Source organism: Podarcis cretensis (assembly GCF_951804945.1).
Source record: "Podarcis cretensis genome assembly, chromosome: 2".
Taxonomy (NCBI): Eukaryota; Metazoa; Chordata; class Lepidosauria; order Squamata; family Lacertidae; genus Podarcis; species Podarcis cretensis.
In genome coordinates this window covers 116,924,439-116,947,378 of record NC_137171.1, presented here as the reverse complement: position 1 = coordinate 116,947,378, position 22,940 = coordinate 116,924,439, and the positions used below count along the sequence as shown (strand labels likewise).

General features: G+C 46.6%; 2 protein-coding genes across 3 annotated transcripts in view; both read right to left on the bottom strand.

The window, feature by feature from the left end:
• LOC307207269 (uncharacterized protein) overlaps nucleotides 1-22,940 on the bottom strand; it is a 44,777-nt gene that overhangs the window by 8,105 nt on the left and 13,732 nt on the right. Inside the window, exon 2 of one of the 2 annotated variants that reach the window (XM_079961087.1) lies at nucleotides 60-2,345. In XM_079961087.1, the coding sequence (XP_079817213.1) occupies nucleotides 60-131 (72 nt within the window). In that variant the 5' untranslated portion in view covers nucleotides 132-2,345. Of the gene's footprint in view, nucleotides 1-59; nucleotides 2,346-2,615; nucleotides 2,813-22,940 lie in introns of those variants that run through there. The other variant, XM_079961086.1, reaches the window with a different exon arrangement.
• Nucleotides 4,839-22,803, bottom strand: LOC307210948 (uncharacterized protein; the record flags this gene model as incomplete). The annotated part of the gene is made up of 5 exons (XM_079967151.1): nucleotides 4,839-4,851; nucleotides 15,074-16,787; nucleotides 18,666-18,852; nucleotides 19,976-20,344; nucleotides 22,621-22,803. 4 exons carry the CDS (start codon nucleotides 22,801-22,803, stop codon nucleotides 15,202-15,204), a joined length of 2,325 nt encoding a protein of 774 aa, XP_079823277.1. The 3' UTR covers nucleotides 4,839-4,851; nucleotides 15,074-15,201.

The window sequence follows — 22,940 nt, the reverse complement described above, 5'->3', positions numbered from 1 at the left end:
AACCATTACAGTGGTGCCTTGGGTTACATTGCCTTCGGGCTACGTAACCTTCTGATTACCTTTGGGTTACTTCCTGGTTTCGATGCTCGCACATACGCAGAAGCGCTAAACCACACAGCGCGCATGCGCATGGGCAGTGCCTTGGCCTGAGGAAACTTTGGGTTGCAGATGAGCCTCCGGAATGGATTATGTCTGCAACCCGAGGTTCCACTGTAGTCAGTTTTTGAAATATATTATTACTCCTAATTCTTATGTTCAGGCTGTGAATGACAATGTCACCCAAATGGCCCCACCCATGCACAAGAGGAAGTTATCCAGACCTGGGGAAACCCCAAGGTTTATGGAAGTACAAATAATATTTGGGGGTGGGAGAACCAAGGCAGTGGAAGGGAAATCCAAAAACAACCCAGTGAGAGGACTGAGCATGTTCAGTGGACAGGGAATGCTGATCCAGGCTGCAACTTCTAGCATGTTGGAAAAGAAACAACAGATCTTTCTATAGGGTTAAGGCTGTGACAAACCCACCTAACATTTAAAGTATATGACTTCACCCAAGAAACCCAAGTTCTTAAGGGTGCTGGGAACTGTAGCAATAACCTACCGTTCCCATGATTTTCTGGGGGAAGCCACGTGCTTTAAATGTATGGTGTCTGCACAGCCTAAGAAACAAAGAAAGAGAAGGAATATTGACCAACAAAATCAAATAACCCACTTCATGTGGCCTGCTAGTCCCTGTGGTTTCCATCTCTTGGTCTCATCATGTGATGAACCTCTCTGTCTGTCCCAGAGAGAGATAGAGGTGTCTAAAGAGCCCTTAAAGGTAAAGGTAAAGGGACCCCTGACCATTAGGTCCAGTTGCGGATGACTCTGGGGTTGCGGCGCTTATCTCGCTTTATGGCCGAGGGAGCCGGTGTAAAGCTTCCGGGTCATGTGGCCAGCATGACTAAGCCACTTCTGGAGAACCACAGCAGCACACAGAAACCTTCCCGCTGGAGCAGTACCTATTTATCTACTTGCACTTTGACGTGCTTTCGAACTGCTAGGTTGGCAGGAGCAGGGACCGAGCAATGGGAGATCACCCCGTAGCGGAGATTCAAACTGCCAACCATCTGATCGGTAAGCTCTAGGCTCTGTGGTTTTGACCACAGCACCACACGCGTCCCTTAAAGAGCCCTTAGAGAGATCCTTTAAACTCCAATCTCAGCAGGAATCAGCACAGTGCTGAAATGGGATAGAAGCCCTGATCTGGAGATAAATGATCCCTCTGGCTGCTCTTTAAAGAGGATTTCTAAAGAACAATCTGAAGGGTCTTTTTTCTTAGAACTCATTGCTAATTCAGCAGGGTCTTCTTGTGCTCTTATTTTTCCCCACCCAAGAACTGGGGTTGGAAGGTCTAAACATGCTGATTGTGTTTGCAAGACTTGTATGTATGCTAGATGGCATGTCTGTGTGTGCAGCACCTCTGGCATGTGTGCATGTGACTTTATGGTCTGCATCTCTTTTCTGTGTGCGCATGCATGCGCATACATTGGCCACAAAGCTCACTGGAATGTGGCCTCCAGAATCAATGCAGCTTTAAGGCCATAAATGTTTCGTTCCTCCTGCTCTATAGGAAAGAACAATCAAATTTGACACTATCAGGAGGAGAGAACTGGATCTACAGAGTTAATGCTCTCAACATCCTATGGACACAAACTGCAATGAGATTTTCCTTTAATTGCTTTGAGATATTTTTCTGAAAAATATGAAACAGTATAGAAATGAGTAATAATCTGAACATGAATAGCTAATTTCAATTTCGCCTTCCTCAGTCTTTTACAATACTGTCTTCAACGTTTTTATTATCAGTAATTCATTTCCATATGCCACACTTCTTAAGAATCCTCCTTTCCTCTGCATTCTCAAAACTGTCACCCACTTCAACTCTTTGTCTGAAAACTCAGCCATATTACTGGGGAAGGTGGAAGATAAAACCTTTAACAAAACATGCTTTAAGGCTCTCTCACTTATCTACACGCGGCCACACTAGCTTTGATAGCTTGGGGGAAAGTTCAGGTGTGTTCTCCAGGGAATGGATCTATCAGCTGTTTTATTAGCCCTGACTAATAAAGGCACAGTGTACCTTGATTTGGGGCAGGGAAAAGAAGCCATTTCCTTGCTAAATGAATCGGATGGACATCATTGCCACAAGATGCAACGATGGTGGTGGCAAAGAGAGCTTTCAAAGGCGATCAGACCAATTCACCAAGGAGGGCGATAGATTTATCAATGGCACTGGCAGAGGAAGGGGGGCAGGAGTAGTGGCCTGCAAAGGGTGTCAGGGGGCTGCACAGGAAGAGCCCCCCCTCGTGCTGCACTGCTCTTCCTCCCCCCCCGCCCCCCGCCTCCCCTTCCCTTGGAGCCCTCATTCTGCCCCTTGAGCTCCGGACTGAAGGGAGCAGCTCCCCAGGGTCTCCGGCAGGGTCCGTGCCAGCCTGAGCCAGAGATGTTTGCCCCTGTGCCCTCCTGCAGATGCCCTGCCCCTCAGCTGCGCCCCTTCCCCTTCCTGCCCGGTTGGGGGGGGGGGCGCCCTGCAGCCTCTGACTCCGCTCGGGGCCTGATCCTGCCAGGCCCACCTGCTCTCCGCCTCCTGCACCTCGGACTCCTCGCTCCGTCCCTGCAGCGGAATCCGGCTCCTCTCCGGGGAAACTCGCCAGGCCACGGGGCCGCTGCTCCTCCGCTCTCCTCGGCGGGGGACAGGAAAGTGCAGCCGCTCTCGAGTCCCCCTGGCTGGCCCCCTTTCCTGCCTCTCTGGGCATCGGAGCTCGCTGGCTGTGGGTTGGGCCCTGGGGGGCTGCGAGGCTGGATGCGCCCCCTTGCGCTGTCCCTCAGAATTTATTGTATCATTGGAATCTACCTGGCATCTTCTCGGATATCCAGAATGCTGCACAAATAAGTCTCCTTGTGATCTGATGTGCAATCAGTCACAATCTGATGTGCAATCCTCATCAGTAAATATTTTCAGAAAGCTGGGACGATGCCACCCTGCAGCCATAGCTGTCAATTTTCAGATTTGAAAATAAGGGATCAGCAGACTAGAAAATAAGGGATGAGCAGCCTCTCCTGTCCCGGGGACAGTCTACAGGATATCTAACAATCCGGGATAGTAGCGGGAAATGGCACTGGAATAAGGGAATTTCCGGTAAAAGAAGGGAAGGTTGACAGCTATGCCTGCAGCCCGAATGTGTAGCTGGAGGAGGCAGTCCAGTTCCCAGCTCTGCTGGTTGGGATCATGCAATCACTTAGCTCCAGCAACCGACCTTTCCAAACCCTCCAACATTTCTCTGATGAAAATAGGGACATCCCTTTCCATAAATATAATTTTCCTATTTATACACCGCACATCTTATTACGCTGACCCAGTCACTCTGGGAAATTTCCAACATATATAAAAAACATAATAAAACATTAAACATTTTCAAATGTCCCTATACAGGATTGCCTTGTCAGATGCCCGGGGGTCGGATAACTCCATTCCCTCCAGCATTTCTTCAATGAAAATAGGTAGACCCTAAGGAGAAGCGGGACATTCTGGGATCAAATCAGAAACCACCACGGCTTCTCCAAATCAGGGACATTCCTGGGAAATAGTGGCACTTGGAGGGTTTCTCTTTCCCTGCTTTTTCATTCGCTGCCTCTGGTCTCCTGCATCCATTTAGCAGAGGAGGGGAGCGGTTTTGGCCTTCATACTTCTCCACCCCCGCCCGACCCCCAACATAAGCAAAAACACACACACCATTTGGGAGTGAGGACCAAAAAAATATATAAATCGTTTTATTATTTTTTTACTTACTTCTGCAGTTCAATCAACTGTATCTATAAATTTTATTGTTTATAGCCAATGGCCACCACAATACAATATGAGCACAAATCACACAGCTGCAAAACAAAAGACATCGCATGCACCAGACCAGGATAAATCTATAGCGTACAAAATTAATTTTCACATTTCTTTCAATGGGAAGGATATAGGGCAGCAGAGCCAAGGTGGTGGGGTCCAGAGTGGAGTTTCTATCATCCTTGACTGTCTGCCCTGCTGGCTGAAGCTGATGGGAACTTGACAACAACATCTGGGAACATCTGAATGACTATTCTGTGATATACAATATCTTCAAAGGATTAAGGCACTGATCCAGAAGAGAATGAACTAAGAATAGGCCCCACTGAATTATCTGAAGTGAAACAGAGGAAGATATAATAATAATAATAATAATAATAATAATAATAATAATAATAATAATAATTTATTATTTATACCCCGCCCATCTGGCTGAGTTTCCCCAGCCACTTTGGGCGGCTTCCAATCAAGTGTTAAAAACAGTACAGCATTAAATATCAAAAACTTCCCTAAACAGGGCTGCCTTCAGATGTCTTTTAGGATAGGATAGGTGCTTATTTCCTTCACAACTGAAGGGAGGGTGTTGGCTCCCTAACTATAAGCTACTCTGTTTGGATATCATAAAAATTCACAGAAAGACAGACTTTAATGTTGTCGGCGGGGGACAGGAAAGTGCAGCCGCTCTCGAGTCCCCCTGGCTGGTCCCCTTTCCTGCCTCTCTGGGCATCGGAGCTCGCTGGCTGTGGGTTGGGCCCTGGGGGGCTGCGAGGCTGGATGCGCCCCCTTGCAAGGCGAGGGCTGCGAGACCGCCCTGCTGCTTCCCCTGCCCTCGAATTTGCAGCCCGCTGCTTCTGATCCTGGAGGTTCTGCTCTTAGCTGTCGGGGCAAATGGATTAACCCGATGAGATCCGGTGCGCCGCAACCCCAGAGTCGTCCGCGACTGAACCTAACGGTCAGGGGTCCCTTTATGAGATCTGGTCCATTCCTAGCCCTGGAGGAGCAGCAGGGAACAAGTCTTTGCACCCTTCTCTAGGGGTCTTCACACGCCACCGTCGGTGTCCCTGCGCCCACAAGTCGCTGAGCTGTCCTAGCTCAGTCGCTAGAGCGTGAGATGAATAATCTCCTGGTTGTGGGTTCAAGCCCCATGTGAGATAAAGTGGAAATAAAATGTAATGTTACCTTGAAATTGTGTACACAGTATTCCAGTGGTTAAACACACACACACAATTTCCCCCTTCTATACCCTTTGGTTTTCTTCTCTAATAAGTGGGTTTTTTTTTTTAGAAAGCTGTATCTCACATCAAAATTTATTACATCATTGGAATATAAGCTATCCAGGGTGTTGCATTAATAAGTCTCCTTGTGATCAGGTGTTCAGTCACTGATTTCTAAAGCCTCCTCAGGAAATATTCCTGAAATACCCTTTCATGAAGCTGGGACGATGCCACCCTGCAGCCCAAATGCCTGGCTGGAGGAGGCAGTCCAGTTCCCAGCTCTGCTGGCTGGGGTCATGCAATCACTTAGCTCCAGCAACAGATGCCAGGATCAGGCTCTGTTATCTTTCCATACCCTCTATCATTTCTCTGATAGGGACAGCCCGTTCTATGATGATTATTTTACTATTTATAACCCACACATCTTATTAGGTTGCCCTAGCACTCTGGGCAGCTTCCAAAATATATAAAAACATAAAACATTTTAAAACGTTCCTATACAGGATTGCCTTCAGATGGCTTGGGGGTCGGATAACTGCATACCCCCAGAATTTCTCCAGTGATAATTGGGACATCCTAAGGAGAAGCGGGACATTCTGGGATCAAATCAGGGACAAATAGTGGCACTTGGAGGGTCTGTCTTTCCCTGCTTTTTCCTTTGCTGCCTCTGGTCTCCTGCCTCTGTTCAGCAGAGGAGGGGAGGGGCTTTGGCCTTCATACTCCTCCCCCACCCCACCCCCCAAAAAACCAAAAGCTCAAGGGGACACACAAACACCTTTATCGAGTGAGGACCAAAAATCTCCAACCTTTTATTATTTTATGACTTATTTTCACAGTTTAATCAATCAGTTAGTTTTATTGTTTATAGCCAATGGCCACCACAATGCAATAGGAGCACAAATCACACAGCTGCAAAACAAAAGACATTGCATGCACCAGACCAGAACAAATCTATAGTGTCTAAAATTTATTTTTATGGTTGTTTCAATGGGAAGGATATAGGGCAGCAGAGTCCAGATGGTGAGCTCCATATTACAGCTTCCATCATCCTTGACCAGGGGTCCCCAAACTTTTAAAACAGGGGCCGGTTCACTGCCCCTCCGACTCTGTCGTGGGCCAGACTATAATTTGGGAAAAATATGAATGAATTCCTATGCGCACAGCAGGGAAAACAATACAATATTTAAAATCAAGAACGACCTTAATCTACATAAATTTACAAGTATTTCAATGGGAAGTATGGGCCTGTTTTTGGCTAATGAGATGGTCAATATCACTAATGCTTGTCCCCACAACCCAGCTTATGCATGTCTCCCTAACCCCCTTCCCCATGACACAGGCTATGCATGTGCTTCCCTAACCGATCCACTGGCTTCTCAAGTTTAAGCTTCCTTCTGTGAGAGCTCTGCAGCTTCTGTTTCGAGAGATGAGTTATTGGGGAAAATCACAGACTCCTCTGATGCTTTTGTCTAAGAGAAACCTCACTTTTTAGCTTTTTAATTACAATGCATTCAAGCATTAACCAGACTGGGATAGCAGGTTTGTTAGTTTTTGAATGTCTGATGTAGATTTTTTCAATTTGGTTGTTCTGTATGGGACAATGACAATAAAGATTATCGTATTGTATTGATGAATGTGATCCCATGGCAAGGACCCCGTAAGGAGCCTCGCCGTGGCATTCTGCACTCGCTGGAGTTTCTGGGTCTGATTGTTTGTTTAGGACATCATAATATTGTAGTGAAGGGGTACAGTTAGGGTTACCCCAGAAAGCCCTAAAAAATACCTGTTTGTGAATCCCCCCCCCCCAGCCAGGCCTCGGCGTACGCATTTTAAAAACTGCATTTTCCTCTAAGACAAAAAGCACGAGCTAAGCAGTCCTCTGTAACAAAAACGCTGTAACAAACCCAGAGCTGAGAACAGTAAAGCTTTTTGCTTCCCAGATCCCAGATAACCTTGTCCTGGTACATTGATTTGCAACATACTTCCGGAAACAGAGCCAGAGAACGAAAAGCAACATTTCTATGTAAGAATCTGTGAAGGGGGAGAGGAAAAATGGGGTTTGAAAAAAGGATAAAACCTGCTTGTAAAATGTTTTCGGTGCAGCCTGTCTTTTGTGAACTGAATCACCGAGTGCCTCTGCCCCCCCCCCATGGCAGAATAAAACGCTCTTTCTCTGGATTAACCCCTTGGTGTTGTTTGACTCCTTTTGTCTCTGCTCGGGTGCAACAATTATTCCTACCCATGGATTAAAAAGGCTACAGTAGGAAATACCACCCTGTGTCTTTGAAGGGTAGACTCTTTTCATCAGCAGTGATAAATATGACATTAATTGGTTAATGAGCAACAGTTTCAATGCTGTCAACATGAACTCTGTCTGAGGTTTCAAACATACCCATTTCAATCAAGAAAGATGCAGAAAATACTTTTCCTTTTTGATTCTGGGCACTTGACTTCTCCCATCCTGCTACCATCAAGGCAGACATTTGGGGCTGAGATCCAGAGAACCCCTCAGCAGCAGCAGCAACAGATGGAGCCCCCACAAACATTTGTCACATTTTGAAGTTTTTTTTTTATTAAAAACAAACAAATGGCTTCTCCTTAGGCTCTCATAGCCCTGAAGTTAGCTCTTAAAAAAGAGAGGGTTGCCAAACATCATGGCCCCCAAGAATGAAAACAAACACTTCTAAATTCTTTTTTGCACACCCAGAGACAGGGATCAGCAACCTTTTAAAGTCGAGGGCCAGATCACTGTCCTCAAACCTCGCCGCGGGACGGAGCGCACGTGCGCATTCTCTCATTACTACATGATCCAAAGATTAAACCAAAAAATAATAAAGTTCCGAAGGTCTCAGTTCTGCGCCGCAGCATATCTGTTCCGTTATGAGAGACCCTCCCAGGGTTCTGGGGTGTGCGAAGCCTTGATTCCCTGTTTTTAACTCCATTACCAAAAGCGTCTCCCCCTCCAAGATGGGAAAGCGGAGAACACGTATCCTTCAGCAGCGAGGGGGAGAGGCTTTCGGTAGCAGAGTTAAAAACAGGTAAACAAGGCTTCATACACCCCAGAACCCTGGGAGGGTGTCTCAGGACGGAACCACTCGCTGCGGCAGCAGGAGCAGTGAGCCAGATGAGGGCAGGAGAGGGGCTGCCTTAAATGGCAGCCATCGAGCAACCATGCTGCCACAAACAAAGCCCAGGCCCTTTCCTCTCGGCTCTAGGAGGAGGGAGGGAGGAGGAAAGAACTCTGCAACCAATCAGAGGGAAACAATGCTGCTGGCACCAATCAAAGGCTAGCCCCCTTCCTCCGCAGGGTGGGGGAGAAACCAGAAAGGAGGGAGGAGGCGCCGTCAGGAAGAGAGAGAAAAATGGTGCAGCCCAAACTATATGAATCAGAACCATGATGCGATTTCTGGACCTTCCGTGGGCTGGAACCAGAACCCATTCGGGCCGGAACTAGCCCATGGCCCTTAGGTTGCTGACCCCTGTCCAGTGACTTCACAGCCATCTTCGCTTCCTAGGAACTCTGGGAACTGTAGTTCTGGGAGGAACCTCTTAGAAATTTCTGAGCCTCCTCAGCCAACTACAATTGGACATTCCCAGCTCCCCTGTTTGTTAGCCTTGCTGCCAGTACAGAACCACAGCTGGTAAATTCGTGCAACTACCCATGCAGAGTCCTTCTCTTTTGCCCTCTCTCACTAAAGGTTGGGTGAGAGTCCTTCCTGGAGTGATGCATTCTGGTTGTGGGGGCCAGGAGACTGGGGTGGTGGCTAGAGTTTTTTGTTTTAAACTTGGGTCAACTTAGGCTTCAGCGTAACTTTGCTGCAACAATGCATTAAAAACTGTGCTTATTTGTAACCCAGCTTTTCAGGCTGTGATTCAGTCATCTGAACCTGGCCATTATCTAAATAGATATTTCAACAACCTTGCAAGGTAGGCCAGTCTTATTTAATGCAACTACACTTGGGATTGCTGAGGCTGCAGGACGTACCAAGATTTTTACCTCAGTGGGGAGAAAAGAACATTTTGGAAATGGAGGCAATTTAGAGGAGGAAAACGGGGGTTGGTGGAAGGTCACCTCTTCTGACACAACTTCTGCTCTGATAAAACTCAGAGTCACCTGCAGCTGTTTAGGTAAAGTAAGAATAGCAGGAGATACAATCACAATGTCAGCATCGCCCTTGAGCCAGTGCTACCAACTGGACTCATCCACTTCAGCCCCGACTGGGCTAGGCGAGCTGGATAGCACTTCCAGAGACCACCTTCTGCACAGGAACAGGTCAAAGTGCTGTGGACTCACAGCTTAGAGTTGTGAGCACCGGATTCACTTCCACAAGACAGTCGTCGCACAGCAGAGTATAGCAGAGCATAAACGACTCGGAGAGCAGCTCCGTTGAATATGTTCTTTATTCTATCTACAACTATAATACACAACTATATACAGAGCTAAATGAGGTCTAAACTGAAAATGAATGCTGAACTGCACTGAGTGCCTGCAGCTGCTCTTAGCAGCAACCTTAACTATACACACGATCTCTAACACTCAGTCTCTCTCTCTCCGACACACTGAATGACACTTTGATGTGAGGCTGGAGCGGAATAAGTAGAGAGCAGAAAACCGCCCCTCCTCTCTGAAGAATCAGCAGAGAACATCAGGAGATTCTTGGATATGGGAGGGGGTGAAATCTCCTCATCCTCCCCCATTTCATCTGACCATTCAAGAATCTAAACATAACTGTAAGTTACGCACACACTCCAAAAGTTGTCCTCTGCTTACAACTTTTGTTAACACATTTGCAGGTATCTCTTTTCCCCTTTATCTAAGACACTTTTATCACATCATTAAACAGTTACTGCAACCATTAGGGAAAGAGTTAAAACACAAACCTCAATCTGTAGTTTAAACAAAATACACACTGTGAATACACAAATGAATAAGCGGCTTCTAGAAAAATCTTCATACACATTTTTTTTTCTCCCAGATACAAATTAACATTGCTAATTAGGCAGATTTGAACAAACCACTTTTGTACTCAAACACATGCTTGCTCCTTCAATCCTGATCCTTTTAACGTATTACACATGAACCACTTAAGGTCAGGTAAGGAAATAAATAAAGCGTTTTGTGCTATTGCTGTCAACACATTTCATGCTTGGTTCAAAAACCGCACCAGAGTTGCTTGTGACCGCAGCCTTAGCGAACTCTTCAGAAAACCTTTTTGGTGGTACACCCTTGGTTGTTCTCTCGGATCTGCGCAGAACTCTCTGATCTTCTTGTTCTGGTGCTTCCTCCTCTTTGGGAGAATGGGGAGCTAAAGTATATGAAGCTGCTAAGTCTGAATCTGCGTCAGACTCACCTGAGGCTTTGGGCTCTGATAATCTGTGCCATCATCCGAATTTACATCGGCATCAGAATTATCGTCAGCTACAACAGCACTTGCCTCCCTCTTAACTGTCTTTGCCCCTTTTGCACCATCATCACAAATGGGAAGGCTCTGAAAAATGCCAACTTTGTCCCATTTCAGATTGTCATCAATACTCCTGGTCAGCCTTATGGTTTTCGTGTCTGTGATCAGGACACGATAAGACCCTTTCTCATATCCTAGGAAAACACCATGTTCTCCACGCTTACTCAGTTTGTCACCCTGCGAAATGTGCACCCAAACCCCCGACCCAAAATTTTTAAAATGCTTTACATTCGGCTTCCTCTTGTGAAGCATTTCGTACGGGGTGCAATTTACAGCGGACTGCTACCTCCTGTTAAAACACGTGACAGAAAAACGAAAGAGCTTCGGCCCAAAAGGGATTGGGCAGCCCCAAATCATGCAACAGTGTTCTGATTCCTTGCTGCAGGGTCCGGTTTACTCTCTCACACAAACCATTCTGCCAGGGTGATCTGGGCGTGGCAGTCCTATGCTCAATGCCCTGTTCAGAAAGAAAACTCTCAAACTCTTCTGAACAAAACTCACCTCCCCTCTCACTGAAAAGACAACGTACATTCTCATTATGTACATTCCTGAGCCATTTACAAAACTGACAAAACTTGGTAAAGGCTTCAGACTTTTTCTGCAACATATAGACCCATACATATCTTGAATAGGAGTCTATCAACACCATAAAAAACCTTGACTTGACTCTAGAGAGCGCTAGAGGCCCCACTAAGTCTGCATGAATGACTTTGTATGGTTTCTTGGCCTCTCTCCCAGACTCTGTACCTTTGCTCTGTACCTTTGGGAGCTTGCCTTGCCTTATTCTCAGCACAAGAAACACATTTCATGTGGTAAGGACATTCCTTCAACTTCATTCCTTCAACCATAATAGGCATTTTTGCCACAGCCTGGAAGTTCAAATGACCATAAACCCAGTAGTATAATGAATACATTGGTCATGCAACTTCTCATTCTTATCAACTGATAAATTGCGACACTCTTTCTCAGTTGCTTCTGCAGTACCTGTAACAAAAGGCAACTGGTGAAAACCATTAACACATTTTGCACAATTTCACAACGAGATCTAGCAAAAACCACCTTAAACCCCTGGGACACACTCAACAAATTGTCCTGAATATGAGGAGCATACAGGACATTCTTAATTGTTGCATTCAGGCTCCTTAAAAACACAGTTCCCTTAGCCAAACTCCTGAGAACAGTCCCATCTGCTTGATGAATTGCTTTCTCTTGCTTCTCAAGCTGAACAAAGAGACTTTCATCGTTGGTCACGTGGTTGGAACAGCCAGAGTCAACCACAAAGAAACTCCGCCCACGTTGATTGGAACAGCGAGAGATCAAAGCCTTTGAAGTAGCAGGTGCTTGGGGATTTCGTCCTCCTCCCCCTCTGCCTTTAAAGCTTCCCTTCTTTGAAGATTTCTTACTGCACTGGAAACTCTAATGGCCTTGTGCTCCACACAAAAAGCACCGCCGCAACTTTAGTGCTTTAACAGCAGTTTCACTTTCACTTTCCCTGCTGAAGACTCAGGCACATTTCCAAGCACATTTTTAACAGCACAGTCCCTGCTTTCTCTAACAGCCTGTCTGCGATCCCACTCATTCAAGAGCACGCTAGACACATAATCTTCCGTTAGCCGGTCTGAAGGCATCGTAGAAATCTGGGCAGGTACTCCATCGTAAGACTCATCTAGGCTGTTTATCATCAGCATTGCAAACACAGCATCTGAAATTGCCCGGTCTCGCTGAACAAGGTCCTGTCTGAGACGCTTTAACTGAGATAGATGGCTAGGCAAATCACCACCTTTCTCCAACTGCAGCCTGCACAGCTTCTTGAAGAAAATCACACTGGAACCAGCATTCTGCCTCAAATGCATATCTCTCAGCTTATGCCAAACAGCTCGTGCAGTCTCTTGACCCTCTAAATTCACCAACAAGTGGTCTGCAACACTCAAAACAATTGTCCCTTGGGCTTTCATGTCTGCAGCATGCCACTCAGGCCAATCATCATCATCCTTATCGGGAGGGTCATCTTTTATAGTGTGAAATAGCTTTTCCCTTTGTAAAAGCGCTTTCATCTTGACCTGCCATACTGCATAGGTTTCAGGCGTGAGGAGAGGAAAGGATAGAGCCATCTGGCCAGAATGTGCACAGGCCATGTCTGCTATTACTTAAAGCAAGATAAAGCCTTGGACTCCTTCAGCTACTCTCTCTCCCACTCAGAGCGCAATTAACAGGCAAACAGGGATGCTATCTTCTTCTCTTTGCAGTCAGCAACATACCTTCATAAATCAAGCAGCTGCAACAGCAACAGCGGAAGCTTAAACAATCTGCTCCGAAACAGCTCTGCTTCTGGGCACCGCAAATCAGTCCAGCATGCAGCGTCCGTTCCGCTGTCCGGCAATCAGCAACAGAAACTTTCGGCGACTGGGACGACTGGAACAACGACTGGTCAGACGACCGGGCCCATAACCGATGTCAGCATCGCCCTTGAGTCGGTGCCACCAACTGGATTCATCCACTTCAGCCCCGACTGGGCTAGGCGAGGTGGGTAGCACTTCCAGAGACCACCTTCCGCACGGGAACAGGTCAAAGTGCTGTGGACTCACAGCTTAGAGTTGTGAGCACCGGATTCACTCCAACAAGAAGACAGTTGTCGCACAGCAGAGTATAGCAGAGCATAAAAGACTTGGAGAGCAGCTCTGTAGAATATTTTCTTTATTCTATCTACAACTATAATACACAACTACGGTATATACAGAGCGAAATGAGGTCTAAACTGAAAATGAATGCTGAACTGCACTGAGTGCCTGCAGCTGCTCTTAGCAGCAACCTTATCTATACACACGATCTCTAACACTCAGTCTCTCTCTCTCCGACACACTGACTGACACTTTGATGTGAGGCCTGAAGCGGAATAAGTAGAGAGCAGAAAACCGCCCCTCCTCTCTGAAGAATCAGTAGAGAACATCAGGAGATTCTTGGGTATGGGAGGGGTGAAATCTCACACAAACCTCCCATGTAAGGTTTGGTCTAGCAAGCCTTTTAAAAGTGGATTAGAGAGAAAATGCAGGGAGGAGGAATATCCACCACCATACCTAAACAGAACCTCCATGTCAAGAGGCAGTGGAACTGTGACCTCCAGGTGCTGGAAACCCAGGTGAGAGGAGGGCACTTACCTTTCCAAGAAGCCCCCCAGTGTCTGGGAACAGTGTCTGGTCTGCTTCCCCTGCTCTCAGACACTGGGCCACCGACTGGCATCCGCAGCTCCCCTGAAGGAGAGGACACCATCCCCAGAGTGGGGAGAACTGGGAGCCTGTGGGGTTTCCCACTTTGAACGAGGGGGGTGCATGGTCTTCAGGAAATCCTGCTTCTGGGCCTCCCAGTGCTGCTACGGCTGCCCCTCCTCTGCCTCCTGCTTAATTTGACATAAATCTGCCCGAGGCAGAAGATCCCTGATGGTCCCAACTTGGCTGGCAGGAGGTTTCTTTCCTTTGCACTCCAGTCTCTCCCTTTGAATGGGTCTCCTGGATACCTGCTCTTCTATTTTTATACTACCCTGCTGGAAAAGAAATAAACACAAAGGAAAATAACATTCAAAAATAAAAACAAAAGCACATTTTTTAACCATTACCCAATTTTTGAACTATATTATTACTCTTTGTATTTCTGATGTTCAGGCTGTGAATGACAATCATTATGTCACCCAAACGATTCCACCCAGAGACAAGGGGAAGTTATCCAAAGACTGGGGGAAACATCAAGGTTTGTTTTAGTTGTTTAGTCGTGTCCGACTCTTCGTGACCCCATGGACCAGAGCACGCCAGGCACTCCTATCTTCCACTGCCTCCCACAGCTTGGTCAAAGTCATGCTGGTAGCTTCAAAAACACTGTCCAACCATCTCGTTCTCTGACGTCCACTTCTCCTTGGGCTCTCCATCTTTCCCAACAACAGGGTCTTTTCCAGGGAGTCTTCTCTTCTCATGAGGTGGCCAAAGTACTGGAGCTTCAGCTTAAGAATCTGTCCTTCCAGTAAGCACTCAGGGCTGATTTCCTTAAGAATGGAGAGGTTTGATCTTCTTGCAGTCCCTGTAACAATCAAGAGCCTCCTCCAACACCATAATTCAAACGCATAAATTCTTCAGCGATCAGCCTTCTTTATGGTCCAGCTCCCACTTCCATACATCACTAAATTCATATATACGTGCATACAAATTTAAGTACAAACACTAAAATATCAATACATGTATTTACAACTGATTTCCCCCTTATGAGTTTCTTGATGTACCGTATTTTTCGCTCTGTAAGACGCACCAGACCACAAGACGCATCTAGTTTTTGGAGGAAGAAAACAAGAAAAAAAGTATTCTGAATTTCAGAAGCCAGAACAGCAAGAGGGATCGTTGCGCAGTGAAAGCAGCAATCTCTCTTGCTGTTCTGGCTTCTGGGATAGCTGCGCAGCCTGCATTCGCTCCATAAGACGCACACACATTTCCCCTCACTTTTTAGGAGGGAAAAAGTGAGTCTTATAGAGCAAAAAATACAGTAAGTAGTGAACCCTGAGTGAAAAACTCCATACATTTATATCGTTTGCCTAGTGTGAATTTGCTAATGAATATTAAGGTCTCCACTCCCTCTGAAGCCCGTTCGACATTCAATACACCTGTAGTTTTCATCGTGTGTGAGTTCGTTGATGTATTCTAAGGTGTCCACTTTGACTGTAGCTCTTTCCACATTCAATACATTTAAATGGTTTCTCCCCCGTGTGAGTTTGTTGATGTCTTCTAAGGTGTCCACTTTGACTGAAGCTCTTACCGCACTCCATACATTTAAATGGTTTCTCCCCTGTATGACTTCGCTGATGACTTTTAAGTGCCCCACTTCGACTGAAGCTCTTTCCACAATCCATACATTTAAATGGTTTCTCCCCTGTGTGAGTTCGTTGGTGTATTCTAAATGATTCACTATAACTGAAACTCTTTCCACATTCAATACATTTAAATGGTTTTTCCCTCGTGTGAATTCGTTCATGTAGTCTAAGTTTTCCATTAACACTGAAGCTCTTTCCACACTCAAAACATTCAAATGGTTTCTCCCCTGTGTGAGTTCGTTGGTGTCTTCTAAGTGCCCCACTTTCACTGAAGCTCTTTCCGCATTCAATACATTCAAATGGTTTCTCCCCTATGTGAGTTCGTTGATGTATTCTAAGTGCTCCACTTTCACTGAAGCTCTTTCCACATTCAATACACTTAAATGGTTTCTCCCCTGTATGAGTTCGTTGGTGTATTCTAAGTTTTCCACTAACACTGAAGCTCTTTCCACACTCAAAACATTCAAATGGTTTCTCCCCTGTGTGAGTTCGTTGATGTCTTCTAAGTGCTTCACTTTTGCTGAAGCTCTTTCTACATTCAATACATTTAAATGGTTTTTCCCCTGTGTGAGTTCGTTGATGTATTCTAAGTGCTCCACTTCCACTGAAGCTCTTTCCACATTCAAAACATTTAAATGGTTTCTCCCCTGTGTGAATTCGTAGGTGTATTCTAAGTTTTCCACTTTCACTGAAGCTCTTTCCACATTCAGGACATCTAAATGGTTTCTCACCTGTGTGAGTTCGTTGATGTAGTCTAAGGTGTTCATATCGACTGAAGCTCTTTCCACATTCAGGACATCTAAATGGTTTCTCACCTGTGTGAGTTCGTTGATGTAGTCTAAGGTGTTCATATCGACTGAAGCTCTTTCCACATTCAATACATTTAAATGGTTTCTCCCCTGTGTGAGTTCGTTGGTGTCTTCTAAGTTTTCCACTTTCATTGAAGCTCTTTCCACACTCAAAACATTCAAATGGTTTCTCCCCTGTGTGAGTTCGTTGGTGTCTTCTAAGTGCCCCACTTTCACTGAAGCTCTTTCCGCATTCAATACATTCAAATGGTTTTTCCCCCGTGTGAATTCGTTCATGTAGTCTAAGTTTCCCAGGTTCACTGAAGCTCTTTCCACACTCAAAACATTCAAATGGTTTCTCCCCTGTGTGAGTTCGTTGATGTCTTCTAAGTGTTCGACTTTCATTGAAGCTCTTTCCACATTCCACACATTCAAATAGTTTCTCTCCTTTGTGAGTTTGTTGATGTATCCTCAGACTTCCACTGTGATAAAAGCACATCCCACATTCCATACATTTAAACTGTTTCTTTGTTCTTCCCAAAGAATTCACAGGTGGCTCCATAGAATTCTGACTTTCATCTTCCTCACCTGTTTGGGAGTCTGGGAGGAAAGAGAATCCTGTTAGACTTTCAAGAAAGACAAAAAGGGAACTGAACACATGTCAATCCCAATCTGTATGTTCTATCATTGTAACACCTTCATTCTCCACTATCCTCTCTAGGATCCAAATTTTATGAATGCTGATTAGACAGTGGCAAGAGCAACACATGACCACTCTATTCAAACTTAATAAAGCACCATCATTTTATAATACAGATCTATGGTGGAATTGGCTTATTAGACACATCTGTTTTTTCTTTCTGAAGTGAAGAAATGATCTCAGGCTCAAGTAACAGTATTTCCCTTGTGAAATAAATAAAACATAAGTGCTACATGTAAATATTGCAATATATTAGAACCTAAGAAGAGCCTGCTGGATCAGGCAAAGGCCCACCTAGTCCAGCATCCTCTTCTCACAGAGTCCAACCACATGCCTGTGGGAAACCGGCAAGCAGGATTGGAGCACAAGAGTCTTCTCTGCCTTCGTGTGCTTTCCAGAAATTAGTATCAAGAAGTATTATTGCCTAGGACCACAAGGGCAGAGCAGAGACGTCAGTCTTATCCTTTTTTTTCAAGCTATCCAAGTTGCTGGCCGTCACTGTCTCCTGTAGCATAGATTCCATAGATGAACTATGCTTCTATTTATTCATCTTTGCAGCCCTTAAAAGCTAATAAATGTATTATGGCCTAAGCTTTTGTGGGCTGCAGTCTGACAAAGTGGAATATTGACCAGGAAAGCTGGCGCCACTATAAACTTCTGAGTCTCTTTGTTGGCTTTGTGTACTTATTGTGAAATTTGCACCAAGGTTGTACCACAGTATTTCCATGGAAGCTTAGGGATGGACAAAATTACAGGGTGTCAGCTCTGTGAATCTCAAGCCTCTCGTGGCTCCGCTGACAGAGCCTGAGAACGCAAGAGATGTGATTCAGTTGGAATGTGAAGCAGGGGAGGAGCAGCCAAGCTGCTGCAGGAGCAAAGAACAAAAAGCAGGAAGAGGGGGTGACGGGGGGTGGGGGCACAGACTGTTATCTCCAGTTTGAGCTCTGACACAGGGCCCCCGAAATAGCCTGTCCAAAAAATCGTAGGCTCGAGAGAATCTGCAAGAAGAGGGGAAAAGAAAGCGAAAGTGGGGGCTTCTTTGCTGGAGGGTTCGGCAACAGCAAGCTGGGATGAACAGGCCGAAGACTGAGCTCCACAGTGATTTATGAGTTTGAGATAATTACTACTGAAATTGTCTCACGTCTGTGCGGGAGAACCAAGCCATTACACAGGGGCGCTAAAATTATTATCCCACTCACTCACTCTCACAAACAACCCCAGTCTGTAAGATTGGCAAGTTTACACAATTTGCTTATAATACCAGACGCTCTTGGACTTTATATGCCCGATCCTAAGTGTAGAGCCTCCAGCCACAGGAATCGTGTATCATGATAACGGGTCCTTTGTCCCTTAACCCCACCAAACTGGGAAGGTGCATGCATCTATTGTGTTTTGATGCTGGTGGAATGTATCATTCTGACCCTGTCTATAACAAATAAGAGTAACAGAAACAATTTATGTACATTAATTATAAATAATTATGGGAAACATTTCCATTCCCCTTCACCCATTTTTCAGGATTGGTGTGCAACATCATTACCATCAATTATTCCTGCCATGGAAATAACACCTAAGATTTCAAAGCCTTGAGGAAGAAAATCTGCCCTCACTACTTTAGGAAAAGGATTCAAGAAACAAACAGCTGCTTCGGAGAAGGCCTCACCCCTTCCTTCTTCCTGTCAGGAACTTCCTTCCATGTGTCTCCTCTCCATCTTTCCCTCTTTCTCCCTCCACCATCCATCTATCCCTGTCCCCATCTCCTCTCCCCTGGAACTCACCAGATTTCTCCAAGGGTCCTGGGAGGGAATGCTCAGAAGTTGTGGGGAGGGATGCGGGAGACAGCCTGACCAGGTCAACCGTCCACCTTCCTCCTTCCATCCTGGCCAGGGTTGCAGGTTCAGTCTCAGCTAGGTTTGCAGGTTCAGCTTCCTGAGGAGCGCAGAATCCAGAGCAAGTTGCAGCTTCCTGGGAGGGAGGGAAGAAGAAGCCAAGGGAGTCTGAGAGCCCCTGCAGGGATTCTCCTGCCCGAGACATTCTGCTGCCCCTGGAGAAGCCCCAATTGGGCACCCCCTTCCCAAAAGCCCCCACCCATTTTCCGAAGGCAGCCTTTTACAAGGAAATTTTTGATGTTTTTTATTTTGTTGGAAGCTACCCAGATGGGCTGAGGCAACCCAGTCAGATAGGCAGGATGCAAGTAATAATAATCGGTGGTTTGCATCCCTGCGATGGGGTGAGCTCCTGTTGCTTGGTCCCTGCTCCATCCAACCTAGCAGTACGATAGCACGTCGAAGTGCAAGTAGATAAATAGGTACCGCTTTGGCAGGAAGGTAAACGGCATTTCCGTGCGCTGCCCTTGTTCGCAAGAAGCGGTTTAGTCATGCTGGCCACATGTCCCGGAAGGTGTACGCCGGCTCCCTCGGCCAGTAAAGCTAGAGGAGTGCCGCAATCCCAGAGTCGGTCATGACTGGACCTAATGGTCAGGGGTCCTTTACCTTTTTAAGCCTGTCCTGCTAGGCATGCTGATTAGAGACTCTGTCCAAACAACCCCTTTGAACGCAACAGGGCTTCCTATTTTTACTATTTTTACAGTGGGAACAGTCAAACCACGAAGCCACTGATCAACCAGAGTTTCCTGTTTTGACCAAGCACAGTTTGAAGTTAGCTTAATATCCCAGCTTATTCCAAAGCTGGCAGCCGTAGTTTCTTGGTTTGGGCAAAATGGAAAGTTTGTTAGTTATGGCTCATAAGAGAGTGCCTGGTTTCATCACAGTTCACCCTCAGGGGCTGCCCAATCATGAGGTAAGCTGGGACAATTAGGTCAGGAAGCAGATGCAGGGAGATATGGGACCAGCACGTTCCCAGCTCCCCTGTTTGTTAGCCTTGCTGCCAGTGCAGGACCACAGCTGGTAAATTTGTGCAGCTACCCATTTAGAAAGTTTGGTCTAGCAAGTCTTTTTAAAGTGGATTAGAGAGAAAGTGCAGGGAGGAGGAATATTCACCACCATAGCTAAACAGAACCTCCATGTCGAGAGGCAGTGGACCTGTGACCTCCAGGTGCTGGAAACCCAGGTGAGAGGAGGGCACTTACCTTTCCCAGAAGCCCCTCAGTGTCTGGGAGCAGGGTCTGGTCTGTCGCCCCTGCTCTCCCACTGGGCCACCGACTGGCATCCGCAGCTCCCTTGAAGGAGTGGACACCATCGCTGGAGTGGGGAGGACTGGGAGCCTGTGGGGTTTCCCACCCTGAACGAGGGGGGTGCATCGTCTTCAGAAAATCCTGCTTCTGGGCCTCCCAGTGCTGCTGCGACTGCTCCTCCTCTTGCTCCTGCTTAATCTGACATAAATCTGCCGGAGGCAGAAGATCCCTGATGGTCCCAACTTGGCCGGCAGGAGGTTTCTTTCCTTTGCACTCCAGTCTCTCCCTCTCCCTGGGTCCCTGCTCAATTTTTACGTCACCCTCCTGGAAAAGAAATAAACACAAAGTAAAATAAAACTCAAGAATAAAAACAAAAGCACATTTATTTACCATTTGCCAGTTTTTGAAATATATTATTACTCTTTCTTTTTCTGATGTTCAGGCTGTGAATAGAAATCATTATGTCACCCAAACGACTCCACCCAGGGAGGAGGGGAAGTAATCCAAAGACTGGGGAAAACATCAAGGTTTATGGAAGTACAAATAATATTTGGGGGTGGGGGAACCAAGGCAGTGGGAGGGAAATCCAAAAACAACCCAGTGAGAGGACTGAGCATGTTCAGTGGACAGGGAATGCTGATCCTGGCTGCAACTTCTAGCATGTTGGAAAGGCAGCAACAGATCTTTGTATATGAATAAGGCTGCGACAGACCCACCTAACATTTAAAGTACATGGCTTCACCCAAGAAATCCTGTGAGCTGCAGTTTGTTAGGGGTGTTGAGAACTTCAGCAATAAACTACAGGTCCTGTGGTTCTCTGGGCGAAGCCACGTGCTTTCAATGTATGGCATCTGCACAGCCCAATAAACTGACAAAAGGAATATTGACCAACAAAATCAAAGAACTCACTCCAAAATATTTTAAATTTGATGGTCACAAACTCTCTTTACTGAAGAGATCTCTGTCTGTCCTGGAGAGAAAGATGCCTAAGGGCCCTTAGAGAGATCTTTTAAACTCCAATTTCACCACAAAGCAGCACAGTGCTGAAATGGGGTAAAAGCCCTGCTCTGGAAATAAATGATCCCTCTGGCTGCTCTTTAAAGAGGATTTCTAAAGAACAATCAGAAGGGTGTTTTTTCCACAGATCTCATTGCTAATTCAGCAGAGTCTTCTTGTGCTCTTATTTTTCCCCACCCCAGCACTGGGGTTGGAAGGTCTAAACATGCTGATTGTGTTTGCAAGACTTGTATGTATGCTAGATGGCATGTCTGGTGAGTGTGTGCAGCACCTCTGGCGTGTGTGCATGTGACTTTATGGTCTGCACCTCTTTTCTGTGTGTGCATGCATGTGCATACATTGGCCACAAAGCTCACTGGAATGTGGCCTCCAGAATAAATGCAGCTTTAAGCCCATAAATCTTCCGTTCCTCCTGTTCTATCGGAAAGAACAATCAAATCTGAGACTATCAGGAGGAGAGAACCGGATCTACAGATTTAATGTTCTCAACATCCTATGGACACAAATTGCAATGAGATTTTTCTCTAATTACTAATTAGATTTTTTTTCTTAAAAATATGAAGCAGTATAGAAATGAAAGGAGTAATAATCTGAACATGAATAGCTAATTTCAATTTCGCCTTCCTCAGTCTTTAACAATACTGTCTTCAATGTTTTTATTATCATTAATTCATTTCCATATGCCACACTTCTTAAGAATCCTCCTTTCCTCTGCATTCTCAAAACTGTCACCCACTTCAACCCTCAGCCTTCTTCTGAAAACTCAGGTGTATTACTGAGGAAGGTGGAAATAAAACAATTAATGAGACAGGTTTAAGCCTGTCTCACTTATTCACACGCAGACACAAGAGGTCACTAGCTTTGATAGTTTGGGGAAAGATCAGATGCATTCTCCGGGGAAAAGATCTATTAGCTGTTTTATTAGCCGTGACAGAACAACAGAACCTCCATGTGTAGGCAGAGTGTACCTTGATTTGGGGCAGGGAAAAGAAACCATTTCCTTGCTAAATGAATCTGACGGACATCATTGCCACAAGATGCGGTGATGGTGGTGGTGGCAAAGAGAGCTTTCAAAGGCGATCAGTCCAATTCACAAATGAGGGCGATAGCTTTATCAATGGCACTGGCAGAGGAAGGGGGGCAGGAGTAGTGGTCTGCAAAGGGTGTCAGGGGGCTGCACAGGAAGAGCCCCCCCCCCGTGCTGCACTGCTCTTCCATTCCCCCCCCTGCCTCCCCTTCCCTCTCCGCCGTGGGGAGGACCCTGGAAGAGGACGGGGCTCCCTGCAGAGGGACAGGGAGAGGGGCGGCAAAAGCCCCAGCTCCGCCGCTGATCCGTGAGCGACTCTATGCATCGTCCACCGGGAAGCAGCAGCTGCCTTGGAGCCCTCATTCTGCCCCTTCAGCTCCGGACTGAAGGGAGCAGCTCCCCAGGGTCTCCGGCAGGGTCCGTGCCAGCCTGAGCCAGAGATGTTTGCCCCTGTGCCCTCCTGCAGATGCCCTGCCCCTCAGCTGCGCCCCTTCCCCTTCCTGCCCGGTTCCTGCAGCCTCTGACTCCGCTCGGGGCCTGATCCTGCCAGGCCCACCTGCTCTCCGCCTCCTGCACCTCGGACTCCTCGCTCCGTCCCTGCAGCGGAATCCGGCTCCTCTCCGGGGAAACTCGCCAGGCCACGGGGCCGCTGCTCCTCCGCTCTCCTCGGCGGGGGACAGGAAAGTGCAGCCGCTCTCGAGTCCCCCTGGCTGGCCCCCTTTCCTGCCTCTCTGGGCATCGGAGCTCGCTGGCTGTGGGTTGGGCCCTGGGGGGCTGCGAGGCTGGATGCGCCCCCTTGCGCTGTCCCTCAGAATTTATTCTATCATTGGAATATACCTGGCATCTTCTCGGATATCCAGAATGCTGCACAAATAA